This window comes from Mastigoproctus giganteus, chromosome 6, assembly GCF_048544385.1.
Source record: "Mastigoproctus giganteus isolate SK-2022 chromosome 6, ASM4854438v1, whole genome shotgun sequence".
Lineage (NCBI taxonomy): Eukaryota > Metazoa > Arthropoda > Arachnida > Uropygi > Thelyphonidae > Mastigoproctus > Mastigoproctus giganteus.
The window spans coordinates 145,875,210-145,896,407 of NC_143580.1; the positions used below are offsets into that span (position 1 = coordinate 145,875,210).

The following is a 21,198-nucleotide window of genomic DNA, read 5'->3' on the forward strand; positions in this document are numbered from 1 at the left end:
GGCACCTGGGGTGGATGGGATCTATCCAGTTATATTAAAGGAGGCAGCAAAGGAAGTAAGCAAACCCTTAGCCATAATTATGAGAGCTTCCTTGGACTCAGGGGAGGTACCCATGGACTGGAGATGTGCAAATGTGACCTCAATTCACAAGGGAGGATCAAAGGCTGACACAAGTAATTATAGACCTGTGAGTTTAACTTCTGTTCCTGGAAAATTAATGGAGGCACTGGTTAAAGAAGCACTGCAGGATCATCTAGACAAGACTTCAGTTATAGCTCGGACACAGCATGGTTTTGTTAAGGGGAAGTCTTGCCTGACCAATTTGATTGGATACTATGATGCAGTCACAAAAGAACTGGATGCAGGGAATAACTTTGATATTATATACTTGGATCTTAGAAAGGCTTTTGATACTGTTGCACATGGAAGACTGCTACACAAATTGGAGCAGTGTGACATTGGAGGCAAATTGCTGCTATGGATAAAGGGGTGGTTGTGGGGGAGAAGACAGAGAGTGGTAATTAATGGACACTGCTCATCGTGGACTAATGTTATTAGTGGAGTCCCTCAGGGTTCAGTACTGGGTCCTTTATTGTTTTCTGTATTTATAAATGATATTGATGATGGTATATCAAGCTTATTGTCCAAGTTTGCAGACGATACGAAGGTTGGCAGGGTTGTCAAGGACACTGACTGACACTATGCTGCTGCAACAGGATCTGGAAAGGTTGAGCAGATGGGCTGAGAGGTGGCAAATGAAGTTTAACATTGACAAATGTAAAGTACTACATATGGGAAACAGCAACCCCAGAGCAACGTATCAACTCTGTGGTACTACACTGACAGTGGTAGAGAATGAAAGGGACCTGGGGGTGGTTGTGCAGGCAGATATGAAGTTCTCTGAGCAGTGCAGATGGGCTGCAAGAGTAGCTCATGGTGTATTGTCTATGATATATAGGAATTTTTCTAGCAGGGATAAGGAGGTGATTATTCCCTTGTATAAGGCAATGGTCAGGCTACACCTAGAGTACTGTATACAGGCCTGGAGGCCTCATTTCAAGAAGGATGTAGAGCTGCTGGAAAGAGTACAGAGAAGGGCAACAAGATTAGTGAATGGAACAAAGGGGTGCTCTTACGAAGAAAGGATTAAGTTTTGCAAATTACAGTGTCTGGAGACTAGGCACCAGCGAGGTGATCTGATAGAGGTGTACAAAGCCTTGAATGGTTTGAGCATGCTCAATGCTGATGGGATTCTTCCTCTTGCTCAGAACAATCACCTGAGAGGGCATAAATTCAAATTGAGGAAAGACAGATGTAGGATAGATGTGGGGAAATTTGCCTTTAGCCAGCAGGTGGTTGGTAGGTGGAACAGACTTCCATCTCTTGTCGTGGAAGTTGATAGCCTAAATAAGTTTAAGGCTCAGCTGGACAGGTATTTCGAACGAACAGATGGGTGAAGTGGAAGTGGTTATTTTTTATTTATTTATTTTACTTTATTTTTTTTTTTTGGCTGATGCTGCATAAGCTTCCTTTCTTGCATCAAATGCCTCTACTAATGCTAATGCTAATGCTAACTTGGACATTAAGCCTGATATACCTTCATCGATATCATTGATAAATACATAAACAACAATGGGCCCAGCACCGAACCCTGCAGGACTAATAACATTAGTCCACATAGAGCAGTGTCCATTTATTACCACTCTCTGCCATCTCCCACTCAACCATCCCTTTATCCATTGCAGTAACTTGTCCTTAATGCCATACTGCTCCAATTTGTAGAGCAGTCTTCCATGTGCAACAGTATCAAAAGCTTTCCTGAAATCCAAGAATACACTATCAAAATTTTTTTTTTTTACATCCAGTTCCTTTCTGACCATATTGTAGTATCCGATCAAATTGGTTAGACAAGACTTCCCCTTAACAAAACCATGCTGTGTCTGAACTATTACTGCTGTCTTTAGGTGATCCTGCATCACCTCTTTAATCAGTGACTCCATTATTTTCCCTGGAACAGAAGTTAAACTAACAGGTCTATAATTATTTGTGTAACCCTTTGAACCCCCTTTGTGAATTGGGGATACATTTGCACATGTCCAATCCATGGGGGGCCTCCCCCGACTCTAAGATGCTCTCATAATTATGGCTAAGGGTTTGCTTACTTCACTTGCTGCCTCCTTCATTATAACTGGATAGATTCCATCTACCCCAGGTGCCTTTTTTCATGTTTAACTTCAACAATTTTCCCTCCACTTTGCTCTCAGTTATTACAAATTCACTTATTTCCCTGTTACAGTTTGATAAATTTCTGGCATTCCCCTCCTTGAATAACTCTCATGTGTGAATGTAGATGAAAATATTCATTTAGTTTGTTAGCTACCTGAGCAGGATCATCAATAGTCGAACCATCTATGTTACGCGGAACAATCTGATTCAACCCCTTCCTTCTAGAGTTTACATAAGTAAAGAGCTCTTTGCTGTTTTTCTTTGTGTCCTTTGTCAAAGATTTCTTGTAATCTGCTTTCGCTTGCCTAACATCCTTTGTGATGATTACAGATCAGCTTATATCTGCATTTTTGTTTTCTGTCACAAGCCTCATTAATTCATCCGACATCCATTTAGGCCCGAACCTTGAACAGTATTTCTTAGTTGGTATGAAAAGCCTAGTAGCCTCCAAGATTAAGTCCCTGAAGGCTTCCCAATTTTTAATTCACCGTTGGTAACATCATCAGTTGATTCCACTGTATAGAATTTAAATACTGTCTGAGAGCACTGTAGTCAACTTTACGAAAACAAGAACCGTTCCCTTTACCCTTAATGGTAGTTACACCTTTAAGTAAATCCTACATCGGTACACTATAATGACTGTCAAATAGTGGTTTCTTTTTCTGCAAATTCTTAATGCATGAATAATCACTACTGATAATCTGATCAAGGGTATTACTCCCTCTGGCTGCCCCTCGAACATGTTGCTGTAGAAAACAATTCTCCAATAAATCCACAAAAGCGTTGCTAGCATGCAAGTGACCAACCCACAGTTAATATCGGGAAAGTTAAAATCCCCCATTACAAGACATTCTGATTTACTGGCCCATTCTATTTCTCTGCACAACTGTTCATGTGTTTATCAGAGTCATTAGGCCTATAACATACTGCTACTCTCATTTTCCCTTTTCCAGTGTTTATGTCACACCAAACAGACTCAACATTGCAATGTCCAACCATGTCAACTGGATGCACTTCCTTAGGTTTTATGTGTTTCTTAACTAACAGCATAGCCCCTCCTCCCTTCCAACCTTGTCTGTCCTTTCTGTACACATTATACTTTCCAAATTCCAGTTCTGCACTGCTTATATCTGTGTGACACCATGTCTCTGATATCCCAACAATATCTGCCTTTGATGTCTTGATCAGCACTTCAAATTCATCAATTTTATTTACTATACTTCTAGCATTAGTGTATATGCAAGTATAAATGCACTTAATCTTAGTTACCCTAACACAGCCCATGTATTTACGTGTTCCATGATGACTCTGAGCAGCTCTTGAAATCCCCACCAACTTGCTCTCTAGGTTGCTGCTCATTACAATAGAAGCAGTGCAAAAATCACTTTCGGCTCTGCCTGTGGCTACCATTAATCTTTTAGTCTGTAAATCCCCCAATCTAGCAGTTTTCCGACCCACCTAACAATGCCTTGATAGCATTAGCAAATATTCTTGCGCCCTTTCTATTTAAGTGTATCCCATCTCTGTAAAAATAGTCTGTCCTGTTCACAAGTACAGACCACGCAAAAAAATTCTACCCTGTGAGCCTTGCACAATCTCTCCAGGGCAGAATTGATTGACAAGGCTCTCATCATATACTCCCTCCCATCGTGTCTGGGCAGAATTGCAAACACTTTCAAATTTAATCCTAACTCGCGACCTTTTTCCAGCATTGACTTGTTAATATATATATACAGTCCATTCCGGTTATTTGGGACACGTTGGGACTAGTTCAGTTTGGCCCGATTAAGCGGCTGCCCCAATTATCCGAAGTTTCACGTAATAGTTAAAAATACAATGTACCCCCCCTTTACAATTGGTTCACTGTACAATCAAATCACGTTACGACGAACTCAACATAGTAAAGTACTGTTCACTATACGATGTGCAGTAAGCACATCGTATAGTGAACAGTACTTTACTATGTTGAGTTCGTCGTCCAGTCATTGTGATCACGTTTGTGAATTGAATTTTAATTCTATTAAACAGCGATTCTAATTAGCGAAAATAGGAGGAATTTATCACAGGCTATAAAAGCAAAGATATATTAAGCACAAATTTACCCTTTATTACCTTACCAATTAAAAAATTAAATGATACCTGAAAATCGGAAGAATATACGTGATAATCAGAATAATTAATACGTACTGTAATATGTACAAAAGAACTAGTTGACATTTCTGTTCACTGACATTCATGTGTGGGGGTTAAAATTTAAAACAGTAAAAAGATAAGCAATCAATAACAAAGAACACAGCACACACAAATTGCAAGTAACACGATATGCGCAAGTGAGAACAGAGTAACGAGTTACAGAGGTTTAAAAATAGGAATGAAGAGAAGATCTGAAAATTAGTTTTTTTATATAATTAAAGATTTCATGGAAGTGTAAACACATTTCACCATAATAACCCACAGAATTCCAGCTGTTGGTATTATCACAAATTCAGTAAGATCGAGTTTACTGTCCGTTTATGATGGATTTCACTAACAGAAAAGCCCAATAAACAGGTAACTGCTAATTGTTTTTATTGTTTTATGGTTGTGACCTCCAGAATTTCGACTGAACCACGTGGTACCGTCGGAGACAATCATAGGGTGATCTCCAGTGCTGCGGTCTCCTGCCCCGACTAAACGGCATGCTGTCCCAATTAAGCGAAGTAAACCCTGGCTATTTTCTTAATTGGTTTCTGTTTCTTAAGATTTGCCTCAAATAAACGGCTGCCCCGATTAACCGGTGGCCCAAATAACCAGAATCCACTGTATATATATATATCAGTGGCGTCCATGCCCATTTAAGTTGAGTGTACTTTTATCTGGGGGGGGGGATAGTTTTATGCAACCTATGCTACAAAATGTCATGTGTTCCTCATTATTTTCTCATATTTTTCCAATCCCCATTTGTAGTTCATTTTCTATTCTCATCCTCTCAATTAACTTATATATCCATTCTGGTTGTTTCTTCTGCCAAAAAATAGTGTCCCTAGTCCATAAACCATATTAAGATTTTTTAATATATCTCTTCAATTTCTTATAAAATTCAATCTATATATATATATATATATATATGTCAGTGGTGTCGTGTGTCCATTTAGGTTGGGTGTGATTTTATTGGGGAGGGGAATTTTTATGCAACCTGCGCTACAAAATTTCACGTGTTAATTTGAATGCATGATTGCATTTTTATCAACATGTGAAAGTTTTAAGAGTGCACAGCACAGCTGTGCTCTTCTTAATTGGTCCAATGCAATTAATTGTATAATAATTTTGAATACTTTAATTTACTAACTAATATAATTTTAAATATACAATCCATAATTATGGACAACATAAAGGTTCTCCATCAAATAAACAACAGCTATGCATCACGAGCGCCATTTATGTGAGAAGCATAGAGGGTTTACGCTTTGTGGTGAGAAGATTAGAATATCATTGGCAAATACTAGTGTGGCACGAATTATCTGTATTTTGTTACTTTTAAATACAACCATATAATACGCACAGAAATCTGAAAAAGTAATCACTTGGGAAAATATTATTTTTCTGGATTGAATCAAAGAAAGGCTTAAAAAACTCATTTCACTTATTTATTTATCTATATAATATCGGTGTAAATACACAATAGATAACTCTTAAAGAAAAACTTTGTAGTGTGAAACTGGTTGTAGTGTGAAAGGCATCATTTCATCTGTATCTCATATTGTGCTCATCCTTCACAACGAGTTGCCTATGTATTGCACTACCTCGAATAAGTAACGCTTTACTAATAGAGACTTTACTTTACTAATAAGTAACGTTTTACTAATAGAGGTGCCCACTGAGAATAAGTAACTATTGTTACTTATTCTCAGTGGGCACCATCACCACCCAGATGGCACCGTCTCAAAGCTAGTTGGCGGGTGGGCAGGTACCCGGGTATTGCAAACTTGACAACCCAACACACACAACTGGGTTGTGTTTTAGAAAAATATCACAAAGGTGTTCAAAATTGATTCTTATAACAGAACATATGATAATGATAAAAGTGTAGTGCAATTTCCATTATAAAAATTACCTTTTAGAGAGATAAATAGCTTAGTTATATAGCAAAAATTTTGACTTTCAAGGTCTTCGAATGTATTACCAAAAAAAAAAAAAAAAAACCAATGTGTTATTGGGTTCACATTACAGTATTTTCATGATAACTCCATTTATTCCTACGGGATGCAAAATACATTACCACAATTTTTTTTAAGTTTGCACCAGCCGGCAAAAGCTTACATAAAGTCAAATTTCCATAAGTCGAGTGTTATGTAAACCGGGGAGTGCCTGTATACTGTACAGAGAACTATCGGCTTTCATCTTTGGTCTCCGATGTAGCTCTGTATTCACCACACTCAGCCAATTTCAACGATTCAGATCTAAGCATACAATAAGTTGTCAAAAACCTGACTTTATTCCTTTATCTTAGTTACTTTGTTTAAATTTCATACTGGGCTTTTTGCCTTCATTTTTTAATTCAAACTTTAATTCAATTTTCCTTTAACAGGATTTAATCAGCAATATTTGAGCTTTTTAACTTTACTTTATTTATTTTTATTTATGTTTGAATTTTATTCCTTTCTTCCTTTTGGTCTCTGTCAGGTCAGTTATGATGTATACATTTTGTATGTGTACATCTAACAGAAACAGAAACCCTGCTTATTGCAGTGGCTCCTACGGTTTTGGCTGCCGACCCTGTGAAGAAGTAGTTAAAGTCCTGGGACCCACTGCATTAAGTACCATTTTTGTTATCATTATTATTTTTATATTAATCTTAATTTCATTTAATTCTCAATTTTTTCCATTGTAATTACACTTGACAGGTCACACCCCTACCCAATACACTGATAAAATATATTTGTCCATATACATATATTATTATTATTATTATTATTATTATTAGCCATATGGTGTAAGGAAGCCTGCAGTTTATGCTACATCAGCCAAAAAAAAAAAAAAAAAAAAGTGAGTTAATCTGAAAGAGAGAGAAGTAGAAGGGAATCATCAAGAAAGAGAAGAATGATGATATCCAGCTCAGTACCCTGGGTGTGCCAAGCCCATACACACACAGACACGTGAAATGCATCTATCTATGATGCATAAGTGAATTTTAATAACAATTATTATTATTTTTTATTTTTTTGCAAAATATAATTATTTTTATATAATTGCAATTTGCAATTAGTACATTTTACTAATGTGTTTATTTTATTAAAAAAAAAAGAGCTACTTACGCCAGTCTTCACTATTTCTCATTCGAACAGGCATCCTACACCCTTCAGTCACCTAAGCATTTAAAAAATGAATAAATTAATAAAGATGGAAATATTTTCCAGTCAAACATTTACACCTTAATTAAATTCATAGTTTTATAACTATGAATATATGATTAAAAAATTACTTCTGGACCATTATATACTATCATGGCAACTCAATATGGCAAAATGCTGAACTTTTGCTCAAGAGAGATAGAAATGGGAAAAAAAAGTAGTTATCCAACTGTATGGTAATTTAACTTACCAAGCCTCCTTCCTATTCCCCACCATACAAAATTCTGAACAAAGGAATATATACAGAATCAACTCAGCTAATGCTAATTTTAAGATATCAGAAACATTGTGATTCCTAGAAAATTATTACTCTTGTTATTAAATATACTTAATTAGTTTGGCATTGAAATAACAGTAATCTGCTCATTAGTGGAGAGTTACATGGAGAGGTACACAAAACAGATGGCTGAATTCTTTAAATAAAATAAAAACACATAAGTACCAGCTTTTTCACCACATATTCACTATTTTATCTAGAGTTTCTGTAGTTACCACATATTATTAATAATTAAATAATTGATCATAAAGGTGACACAAAAAAAAATAATAAATAAAAAAAAAATATATATATATACTTTTGAGGAGAAAATTGTCATTATAAACAAGGCAAAAAAAGTATGACTCCATAGCAGCTGATGAATCAATGGTGAAAAAAAAAAAAAAAAAAAAGAATGATGATGTACATTAAAGGTGGTATTAACATTTAGCAATCTGCATATAACAAAAAAGACAATGTTTTTAACAATACTGTAGTACTTTTAATAAAATAAATCTCATAACTGATGATATTTGAATGATATATGTTATTTTCACTTTTAACATTTCACCTTAATCATCAAATTCGTATGTTGTTCATATGTTATCAATTTATGTCATTAAAAGTAAAATCTTGTTAACAACAATGTAATTTTGTGTATATGCAAACTGCTAAATGTTAATCCTACTTTACTGTGCATCATTATTCTTTGCTTTTCACCACTGCATTAACTGAAGACTGTCATGAATTCAGTTTTCTGCCTTGTTTATAATGGCAAATTTTGTCATCAAAAATTATAGTTTGCCATTTCTTGTTGTTTTTAATATATTTTTTAAAATTTTTATGACACCATTTTATTACCAAAAACTGTATACAGTACTACACAAACTACTTAATTCTTAATGATATGGAAGTTATAAAAAATGAAAATAAAGTAATATGAGCCCATAGAGGGCAATAAATCAAGAAGCAACATAAATTTCTTGTATTATTTAATACAAACAAAAGCAATATCCCCTTCAAAGTAGTCCCCTCCCTGTGAGTTTATACATCAACTCCAGTGATTCTCCCACTATTTGAAGCATCTCTGGAAATCCTATTTTGTGTTACTGTCCAACACCTCCTGAAATTCAACTTGAATCTGTACAATGCCTTTGAATCTTCATCCTTTATTGGAATTTCATTTTAGGGAACAGGAAGAAAGAGGTCATGGGGGGCCAGGTCGGGAAAGCAGGAAGGTATGGGGCAATCACCATTTTGTTCTTGGATAAAAACTGCTGAACTGACAAAACTGTGGGGACTGCCGCACTGTCACGGTGTGGAAGCCAATGTTCAGTGCACCATTTGTCTGGTTTCTGCTGACATTCTTCCTCAAATGCTTTAGGATCCTAGCACAGAATTGGTGATTTACAGTTTGGCCTGGCAGAAGGAACTGCTGAATCTTCATTGTCAAAGATAACAATCAGCATGGTCTTGATGTTTGCTCTGACCTGCTTTGTCTTTTTTGGCCATGGAGATAATGGCCTTTTCTTCTATGAGTGCAGCAGTTCCCGAACTACTGAGATCTACAGACTTTCAAAAATCAAAAAAAGTTTGCAGACCCCTATATATGTTTCCCTGTGTGTGTATATATATGTATGTATGAACACTGGTTTTCTGAAGTTTTATGTTTAAAACAACTAAACTTTATTCTTATTTTTACATAATATATAATAATAACTTTATTTATCATCAATTTGTTATACATAGGACGAATAATTTGACCATTCCAGAGGATCGGTTTTGGGGAACCACCAGAACTGGTCTATGGTCCCCAGCCCCCAGTTTGGGAAACACTGTACTAGAGGATTGCTGCTTTGTTTCTAGGCCATAATCATAAACCCAGCTTTCATCCCCTGTTATGAGCTTGGAAAGGAAGTTTCTGTCCTTTCTAGCCCATGATTGGGCGGTCCCTGCACATGGAAAGCCAGTTCTGTTTCTGATTGTCACTCTGAAAATGGAGCACAAATTTTGCAGCAGTTCGCCTCATGTTTAAATTTTCAGTTAAAATGTGTTAGCATATACAATAGGAAGAGAATGTCACAAATTATTAACCATACATTGTCCTCATGGCTGACGATGCACTTTTTAACATTTTCATCAGTCTGATTTGACAATGGAATGACCTGAGAGCTCAAAATCCTCAATGAAAGTTTACGAAACTTGCATTGAGAATTTTGAAACAAGAACAGAAAATTTTGAAGATACATAGAGGATTTTGAAACAAGAATAGAAATTTTTAAGATACATAGGGGATTTTGAAACAAGAACAGAAAAGTTTGTGTTCTACTAATAGCATCATCACAAAATGCTTGTTTAAGCATTTTGAAAGTCTCTGAAGTTGTTTTCCCAAGTTTATGACAAAACGTGATGCAAATTCACTGTTTGTTAACATCTGCCATCTTACTCAGCTACAAAAATCAGAAGATACACTCAAGAGAAACACTTAAAAACCAATTGCACAAAAGCACAATGCCCTGTTGGCATGAAACTGGACACTAACTCCCAATGAATTAGTTCAGAGGTATCTAATGGTGCACTGCTTTATTACACAAGGGTTGTGCTCCACAAGCCAGTCTGAAAACTTTTGGTCTGCAACCAGTCATATCTCGTAACTATTAACCTCTTAGTGTAGTGCATGGTAGTGGAATTGTAGTGTTTAATTGTGGTAAATAGGTAGCTCAAAAGTTCTAATCACATAGATTGGCATATATTTTTTTGCTGTTAGCTAAGGTAATTTAATTAATAGATAATTTTATCAACTATTATAATTAATTTATAAATTTATGAAATAACAGTATAGCATAATACATATAAAGTAAACTTGCTAGCATAATAAGTATTATTGCTGCAAAACCTGTGAATACAGTAGTGCTATTACTGCATTTAGGTACAGGGGGTCCCCGGCATCCGAGTATTCATTATCTGAGTCCCCGGAGTTACGAGGATTTGAAAATTAAAGCTTTTCCCCTTGAGAAAATTGACCAATTTTTTTTTTTATCAGAATATTTTTTGTAAAAACGATCTTCATGATCGTGCAACAAATGTTAAGCGCGAAGTTAAAGACATAACTAAATACTATGACACACAATTATATCGGAAAAAATAAGACCAAAAAAAAAAAAAAAAAAACCCGACATGACAACTCTGGATTCATTCTTTATTCGTACAACTGAAAAATAGTGTAACATCAATAAACTTTACATAATCTTACATTGTGTAACATATTATAATAAAAAATGTCTAATAAAATAATTTTCTCATTTTTCAGTCTTTTCATCCATTTTTTACTATGTATGTACAAGTACATAACAAACATTACTATACAATATCTGTAGATATTCCATATCTACTCATCCTACAACGAGTTGCCCGTGTATTGCACTACCTCGAATAAGAAATGCTTCACTTGCGATACCACGGTACCTGCCCACCCACCGATGAAAAGCCAACTAGCTTTGAAACGGTGCTGTCTGGGTGATGGCACCCACCGAGAATAAGTAAAAATAGTCTTCTCTGTTAGTGAAGCATTACTTATTCAAGGTAGTGCAATACATGGGCAATTTGTTGTGAAGGATGAGCACAATATGAGATACAGATGAAATGATGCTTTTCACACTACATGTATCATAGTTTTTCTTTAAGAGTTGTCTATGGTGTATCTACACCGATATTTAAGTAAAATTAAATGCAACAAGGCGTCATATCTTTACATGATATGTACGTGATAAACACACTGTACACAACTCTTAAACAAAAAACTACATTAGTAGTGTGAAGAGCATCATTTTATCTGTATCTCATATTGTGCTCTTCCTTCACAAATAATTACAAAAAAATTTGGGATATGTGCATGCAGTTAAGGGAGAAAGATATAGACCCCTTTAAGGGTGGTTTAAAATGACTCTACTGTACACTGTTTAACTTAGAAAATCCAAATTTAGGAAACCATAATGCACAGTTGTTTTTTAAAAATCTAAAAATTGGCAGAAACTACCCATCACGTATTGACTTTTCATGGAGGGTTGGTTACGGAAATATACCAGTGAACGATTCATGTATAGATTATGCGAATTTTGTACTGAAATTGAAACAGTGTACCATTTATTTTATTACTGTCGATTCGCAGAGGAAGTTTGGAAGAGAATTGTAGGTGTTTGAGAATAAGACAGTTCGTGCTGGTGGAGTTAATTTACTTGCAATTCAATCATCACTTGGGCAAGAAAAAAAATGTTCACGATATTTTTAATTACAGAGACTAAATATAATGTGTGGAAGCTTCGAAAACAGAAAAGGTCTGGGACCTTTAGGGGATGTTTGTGGGACTTGAAACAAACTATGTCTGCTTCCATGCAAAGATTTTTACAGTTGGAAAAATGGCGTTTAGGTCTGATAAGTATCTGAAGTGGAGTTAATTTACTTGCAATTCAATCATCACTTGGGCAAGAAAAAAAATGTTCACGATATTTTTAATTACAGAGACTAAATATAATGTGCGGAAGCTTCGAAAACAGAAAAGGTTTGGGACCTTTAGGGGATGTTTGTGGGACTTGAAACAAACTATGTCTGCTTCCATGCAAAGATTTTTACAGTTGGAAAAATGGCGTTTAGGTCTGATAAGTTTCTGAAAAGGTGGGGAGAGCCACCTCTTCTGTGCAGTTTGGTTGGAGATGAGGTTCATCTAAAATACTGGTTTTAGTTATTAAAAAAAAAAAAAAAAAAAGAAGCACCTGGTTTTTTTTTTCATTCATTACAAAATTCACTTTTCTTGATAAAAATCTAGATCTCATAGGCTCTTATATTCTCACCAAAACAGTTCTGTTCAAAGTCTGAATTAAGATTTTTAATCATATAGTTTTGAATTTTATAATTCATTTGTTTGGTTTGATAGATCTGGTCCAATGTTTTTTTTTTTTTTTTTTTTTCCACATTAAATTCACAACTAACTTTGAAACAGTGCCATCTGGGTGTTGGTGCCCATCTGAGAATAAGTAATAGTAGTCTTCTCTACCAGAGAAGTGTTACTTATTTGAAGTAGAGCAATACTTAGGCAACTAGTTGTGAAGGTGTTCACAACATGAGATATGAATAAATGATGTATTCATACTACCTGAGTAGTAGAAATGATGGAAGTGCATACCCATGCACAAACAACCTCTTTAATACTAGCAATAATTTCAGACAACATAAATTAAAAAATGTTCCATTAGTACGGAGGGAAGTAAAGAAGTTTACTGCTTTAGGAAGTGCGTACTTTTGTACAGCTTTATCCTGATTGCCTGTTATCTTAGGAACCTGATATATAATCATGGCCCAGAGCAATTTATGTTCTTCTTGGTACAACCAGTTTAGCAGCGGCAGCGATGACACCCAACCGCAACCCAGAAATTAAATATATCAAAGTAAGTTTTAATGTGTAGGAATAATTAACTTAAATTTACAGGTTCACAACGAAATGCCATGTATTGCACTACCTCGAATAAGTAACGCTTCACTAAAAGAGAAGACTATTGTTACTTATTCTCAGTAAGCACCACCACCACCCAGACGGCACCGTTTCAAGGCTTGTTGGCCTTTCATCGGTGGGTAGGTACCCTGGTATTGCATACATGACAATTCTGTTGTGACGATAATCCCACAATATGAGAGATGCCAGAAGGTGTATGTGATAATATTTATAAGTAGTGCAAGTAGATTTAGTGCAATACATGGGAACTCATTGTGAAAGAAGAGCACAATATGAGATACACATAAAATTATGCCCTTCACACTACACTACTAATGTAATTTTTTGTTTAAGGGTTGTCTGTGGTGTGTTTACACCAATATTATATAGATTATTATACTCTTAAAGATATGATGCCTTGTTGCATTTAGTTTTACTTAAATATTATCACGTACACCTTCTGGCATCTCTCATATTGTGGGATTATCTTCACAACAGAATTGTCATGTCTGCAATACCAGAGTATCTGCCCACCCACTGATGAAAGGCCAACACACACAGAGTAATAAGATACAGTGTCCACTTGCTGAATTACTCCCAGTTTCAGCACCACCAATTTCAGACCTATAAACTAATGTGGCCATAAAATCCACAGAGTGCTAATGCGCATGCCCATTGCTAATAAAATTAGTACTGGTTTGAAAAGATTAATTTGTTGAGTGTAGCGAATTCATTTTCCTTTGCATTTTGGTTACTATTATTTTAATTATTTCTGTATTATTATTAGCATAGCGAGTTAATTTTTCATTGCATTTTGGTTACTATCATTATAATTATTTTTGTGCATTATTATTATTTATTTTTATTTTTTGTATTTGTCTGCTGACATTATGAAGAGAAGTGCTTCTCGCGTAATAAATCTGGAGTGCGATTATACTGATTTCCGAAAGAACATTTAAGTAATTTATCATAATTGATAGAACCAGGAAATATTTAATGAAATGTAAAAAAACACCACTGAATAGCTAATTATTAACTAATTCAAACTTATTACATTAATTAATATGAATAAGAGGTAAGCAGCAGCCATTATCAATCCACTGCAGGATGGATGCCTTCTCAAACAATTCATATTGAGGGAAATGGACCATAATCTGCTATGCACTGGTTAGCAAATCAACCATATTTAGCAGTCAGGGGCTTGAACTGCAGTCTACTCAGTGTGCTACTGCACTCCCACTTCTGACCACTCAGCTACATTAATATGAATAGTGCATTCATATTAATCAAAGTAATAGTTTATCAAATAATTAAATAATTTGAATTTATAGATGTAAAGACATAATTGGGTTGGGGAGTTTACTCTTCCCTTATAAAATGTGCTGTTCTATATATATGCCATTCCTGCTCATATTAATCTTTTTTTTTTAATTATCATCCATGGTTTTGACTTTTTTTTTTTTTCCTGGGTTACTGACTGGCTGAAAGCAGTTGGTAAGTATGATAGTATTTGACATCAAGATAATTATGCATCATTATTATATAATAATGCTAGACTGTGTGGATCTCATTTTTATGATTGGTGTTTTACAAGCACTGAAAGGGAAAACCTTATCAAATTTGCTTGGCCAAATACTGAGTTTCTCCTTCAACTGACTGTGAGGCGTTCAATCCATGTTTTTCAGCCATGCCCAAGGCTTTTGCTTTTAATGTTTACCTTCAAAGCCCAAGTATTTATAAGTTATTGAGAAGGAAGCTCAATTTACCAAGTAGAAAAACCCTGAAGCATTTAATGTTGAACATTGCTAATAAGCCAGGATTCTGCCCTGTTTTGCTGAACTGTTTAAGGAAGCAAATAACAGCTATGCAGGAAAAAGACAAACTATGCATGCAATGAATAAACAAAGTGCATTATCTAATTGTGAAAATGATGCTGCTGCTGTTCTTCTTGGCCTCTTAAACCGTACTGATACTTTGCTTGAACCAATTTAAGTCTCACTGACAAAGTGAAGGAGTCAGAATCAACCAGGTACAGTGAGGATATGGATATTTCTGTTGAAAATGTAGTGGCATATGTCTCAGGTTACCTAGCCAGAAATATTTTAAAGAGCAACAATTGTGAAATATGTAAAAATTTACTATTAGGCCCAAAAGATCTTGATATTGAAAAAATGTTGTTGTATTTTAAATATTTTAATGTGAGGAGTATGGATTGAATTGGCCATCAAAGGAATTGTTGAATACAATGATATGTGTAAATATCTTCTTTTCTGAAGTTGATTTGGTATTTCATAAGGAAAATTTTGTAAAAAAAACATTGTGAAAAAAACATGATTTATTGACCTTGAGTGGATTGGGAACCACAAGCACAAAGATAATATGCAAAAAAGTGCTTATTCAGTCTTTCTTGAAAATTATGTTAAAACAAAAAGTGAAAAATGTGAACTTGGCTTACTGGTCTAGTGCAGCATGAAAATCCCTTAAAAAAAAATTGAAATATGTTAAACACATGTAACTGTGAAGTGTTAAACATGTGCTGTGAAAGATAGAGGGAAAAACTGTGTCATGATTTTTTTTTATTAGAGATCAGTTGTATCAAAGCAATATTAACTGATTAACTGACTATTCTGAACTACATAAAATATGACAAATCCACAAATAAGATACAATTTCATTTCAATTGGATGGAATTCTATTGTCTGGTAAACTCCAAATCACTGAAGTGTCTTCTTCTGGTTTTCAGAAACATTCCAAAGTAATCTTCAGAATGTCTCTGAAAGCCAGACCTGAAGATTATTGTAAATATGAGAAATACCTGTTCCTTTTTATTAAAAAAAAAAAAATAGTTCAGAATTGGCATCATAGTTTAAAAAAAAGGTTCTGATATTGTTGAACTGGCCCGCTTTTAGTTAGTCCCACTTGTTTTAGTCTAGTGAACTGTCCACAAGAAAGTCTTAAGCATGTTTCATCTGTATCAGTATCTTTCTCACAACGCCAGTATCAAAATTATTTGAATTTTGATGCTGGAGTTGTAAGAAAGATACTGATATTTGCAAAGGAAGCAAAGTTTATCTCTCAGTAACAGCATATCATAGCATCTTTACGGTTTATGAAATCAAGGATTGTATTGAAGACTGTGACACAATGCTTTATTATCATTAATTTGTTTGTTTATGTTGCTTGTACTGGGCATATAAGTCTTGCTTTTAATTTTATGACAAATCAATATGCTTTTTATATACAGCAACTCCCGACTTAAGTAATACTCGACTTACGGAAATTTGACTTTACACAAGTTTTTGCCGGCCGGTGCAAACTTAAAAAAAATCGGGGAAACGTATTTTGCATCCCGTAGGAATAAATGGAGGTATCGTGAAAATATCGTAATGTGAACCCAATAACACATTGTTGTTATTCTTCTTGTTTTTTTTTTTTTTTTTGTAATTCGTTCCAAGTCCTTGGAAGTTGAAAATTTTGCTATACTAAGCTATTTATCTCTTGAAAAGGTCATATTTATAATGGAAATTGCATTACTCTTTCATCATTATCATATGTTCCGTTATAAGAATCAATTTTGAACGCCTTTGTGATATTTTTCTAAAGCACGTTTCTGGAGGTCAAGACCAAAAAACAAAAAAACAATTTGCACTTTCTGATTTATTGGGCTTTTCTGTTAGTGCATCTAATTATAAACAGGTAGTAAACTCGATCTTATTGCATTTGCGATAATACTGATAACTGCAATTGTGTGGGTTTTTACGCTATTATGGTGTTCAAGGTTCGCCTTCACTGAAATCTTCAATCATATAAAAAAACATAAATTTTCAGAATCTTCTCTTCATTCCTATTTACTTATAACACTGGTGAAGGGAAAGGGACCAACGGAAAGTGCAAGTGCTGGCAGTGCTAGGAAACCAAACAAAATTGATTTAGAAATGAAGATGAAAATGAAGTACGAAGCAGAACAAAGTTTGTCATCTATTGCAAGGGAATTAGGTCTCACTGCTTCAATGGTGAATACTATTTTAAATGACAGTGCACGTATAAAAGAACATGTCAAAGGATCAACGCACTTAAGATCAACAGTGATCACAGAACAGCGTTCAGGTGCTATATCGAAGATGGAACAGCTGTTAATAATATGAATGGAAAATCAGATTCAGAAGCAAGTGCCTGCAAGTCTAACGACCATTCAAACGAAAGCAAGAAGTATTTATAAAGATATTAAGGATAAGTATGGCAAACCCCAACCCAAATTCGTGGCAAGCAACGGGTGGTTTAATAGGTTCAAGTATTGCACTGATTTCCACAACGTTAAAGTATGCAGTGAAGTCGCTAGTGCCGATTCTGCAGCTGCAGAGAAATTTTGTGATGTGCTAGAAAATATTATTGATGAAGGCGGCTATTCAATGCAGCAAATTTTTAACATTGATGAGACTGCTTTGTATTGGAAAAAAATGCGGATCAAACATACATTGCCAAAGAAGAAGAAGAAAATACAATGCCAGGTTTCAAGGTGTCGAAAGATAGGGCCACGCTCTTGCTTGGGGTTAATGCAGCAGGAGATTACAGATAAAACCACTGCTTATGTACCATTCTGGAAATCCTCGTGCATTTAAGGGCATCAATAAAGTCACCCTACCTGTGCTGTTGTTTGTTTGTTTGTTTGTTTGTTTTTAGGAACATTAGCAACTAAGGGCATATTGCTCCAGGGATATGCGATGGTCATTCCCTGACCTTCCTCCGTATTTGGTGGTCACGGGCTTGAACCCCCGTCTAATCAAGAAGCGTGTGCTACGCACTGCTCCTGCCCACCTGGCTACGGAGGTGCCCCCCCCCACCCATGCATTTCTGATCAAACCAGAAAGCTTGGATAACAATATCTCTCTTTGAGGATTGGTTTAAATGCTGCTTCATTCCTGAGGTTGAAAAATATTGTAAAGACAACGACGTTCCTTTCAAGATTTTGCTTCTATTAGATAATGCTCCTGGACATTCTACGCATCTAGATGATTTCAATTCAAACATGAGAGTCATATTTCTACCGACAAACACGACTTCACTCATCCAACCTATGGATCAGATATTATTTCAAATTTAAAAGCATACTATTTACGCACAACATTTGCTCAGGCATTGTCTTCAGTAGACGATGAGAAAAATTTTACATTAAGAGACTTTTGGAAATCTTACGATATTTACCACGCCATCTTAAACATGAATAAGGCCTGGGAGGAAATTACTAAAAGTTGTTTAAATGGCGCATGGAAGAAAATATGCACACTGCACATAAAAGGCTTCGAAGGATTTGAAAATGACGAATCATATGAAGAGGTTACATATAAGATTGTAAAGGTTGCAGAGCTACTTCATTTGGTTGATACCAAAGACATGGAGGAGTTAATAGAGGAAGAAAAGAAGGAATTATCTAATGAAGAACTTATTGACTTGCAGGCAGCAACAATCAAAGAAGAAAATGCTGAAGAAACTCAAGATGAACCAAATGAGGAACCGAGATGCTTCATCACCAGAGAGATGGCAATGGCGAGGTTTGAGAAGATGGATCCTGACAGTGAACTATTCTTAAAAGTTAACAGAGGGGTGAATGATATGCTTGCTTGCTACAAAGAAATCTATGATGAAAAGAAAAAGCCACAGTCCGGTTGTTTGTTGGTTCTTTAAGGAGCATTAGCAACTAAGGCCATATTGCTCCGGGATATGCGGTGGTCATTCTCTGACCTTTCCGCATCCTCCGTATTTGGTAGTGACGGGCTCGAACCCCGGTTTAATCAAGAAGCGTGTGCTACGCACTTCTGCTCCTTCCCACCTGGCTACAGAGGCGCCCCACAGTCCGGTCATCCATTAATATGTTCTTTCGTAATGTTGAGCAGCTGACCCCTTCTAAATCTACACAGCCCTCATCCTCCACAGCACCATACTTATCAGCTGAAGACGTTGATTCTGACAACGATGCTCAAGGGGTAAAACTTGCTGACGTTATGCCTGTCTCTTCTCATTTTTTGGAATTTTATAATTTTGAAATTTTTTAAATTCCACGCTTTTGTAATTTTTCCTACACATGAGATAAAAAATTGAATAAATACAATAAATAATTCTATTCACATGTTTGTTGAACTTTTTTTTTTTTTTTTTTTTCATTCAATCAATTCAGCGAGCACAGTTGTTGTGTGAGTGCTGCACAAGCATGGGGGCAATTCCCACTTACGTAGCGTTCCGCGGAATGCAACCCTTACATAAGTCGGGGAGTTCCTGTATATATATTACAGGACAGTTCATGTGATTATATTACTATTTCAATTTACAGAAGAAAACATATAATTCAAATTTTTCATACGTAATGAGAAACTTCGTAAATTAAAGGAATTTGAATAATAAAGTGTGAATTTGTCCTTTTTTTTTTTTTTTGTTGTAAAGCTAACTCAAATAAATATTGATCTAAATGAAAGAATGCTAAATTTTGTTAAAGAATATAACTAACTCAGCAATAAAAGAATATAACTAACTCAGCAAAATTTAGTCACATAATTGTATTCCAAATTTTTCATTGATTCCAGATTCTTTGTACTTTTGTGTAGTATATAAAAAAAAAAATTTATTAGTGGCTATGGTTAGCAGCTATATGATGCAGTGTTCATTTCATAGCATATCATAGCAAGAGAAATAAATAAATAAAGGAAAAGAATTATATTAAAATTAAATATCTGAAAACATACATAAATTACATATGTATACTTGAGAATTGAATTTAAATTATAAGGGAAAAAAGGGGGGGGTGAAGAAAAAGTTAGTGGCGTGAAAACAGAGGTTTAAACTGAGGAGGAAGAAAATGACTACCTTTAGCGTTACCACACGGCTATCATAACCGTTTACTTAAGTTTGCAAAATCTTTACTTATGTTTATATTTCATTATTTTCCATCTTTTACACTGTCTTTTTTTTTTTTTGTATTGGAACAATAATTGTGAATATTTCATACTAATAATCGGTGAATCAATATATTGTCCATCGCAATTACAAAGCTGTAGAAAATTCTCTACACACTTTTTGCAATGTTCAAGCCTGTTTCTTAGGTCCGAAATTGGTGGCACCACTTTCTATGCATTTTAAGTGTAACCGGAATTAACATTATTGTCTGTGGGAGTTGACACTCTGTGGGCCAACAAGCCTTGAAACGGTCCCCAGGGGGAGCCTGATATTCATGGAGTTTCCAAGAATAAGTAACAACAGTCTTCTCTACTGAGGAAGCATTGCCTATTGGAGGAATTTATGAGTTTTTGAGTGGTGTGAATTGAAGGAGTTACTGTCCCTTTCATTCTTCTACACCATTTCTTTTCTTCTTCCACTCCTACTATAACAACTTTCCTTCTACTTTTTGCTTTTCTAAGTCTAATAGGGACAAGTGGATAGTAGAGTTATTATCCCACACACATATAAACAAGCAAATGGCGCCATCTGGGTGGTGGTGGTGCCCACTGAGAATAAGTAACAATAGTCTTCTCTTTTAGTGAAGCGTTACTTATTCGAGGTAGTGCAATACATGGCAATTCATTGTGAAGGAAGAGCATAATATGAGATACAGATAAAATGATGCCCTTCACACTACTAATATAGTTTTTTGTTTAAGAGTTGTCTATGGTGTATCTTTAACTTTTAAAATATTATGCCTTGTTGCATTTAGTTTTATTTAAATAATAAATATTACGCAAATTGGTCCTCATTTTAAGTGGAATTTTCTGGAACCAATTATCCTCAGATAACGAGGATCCCCTGTATCCATTAGTTTAGTGTAGATTCTCAAATTAAATTGAATTTATATGGAA

General features: G+C 35.1%; 1 protein-coding gene across 1 annotated transcript in view; it reads right to left on the reverse strand.

Annotated features, from left to right (window-relative positions):
- The window catches only part of Tip60 (Histone acetyltransferase Tip60), a 228,849-nt gene that overhangs the window by 196,722 nt on the left and 10,929 nt on the right, over nt 1-21,198 (reverse strand). The window contains exon 2 of the mRNA XM_090376520.1: nt 7,521-7,572. Coding sequence (XP_090232646.1) covers nt 7,521-7,572 — 52 coding nt within the window. The remainder of the gene's footprint in view (nt 1-7,520; nt 7,573-21,198) is intronic.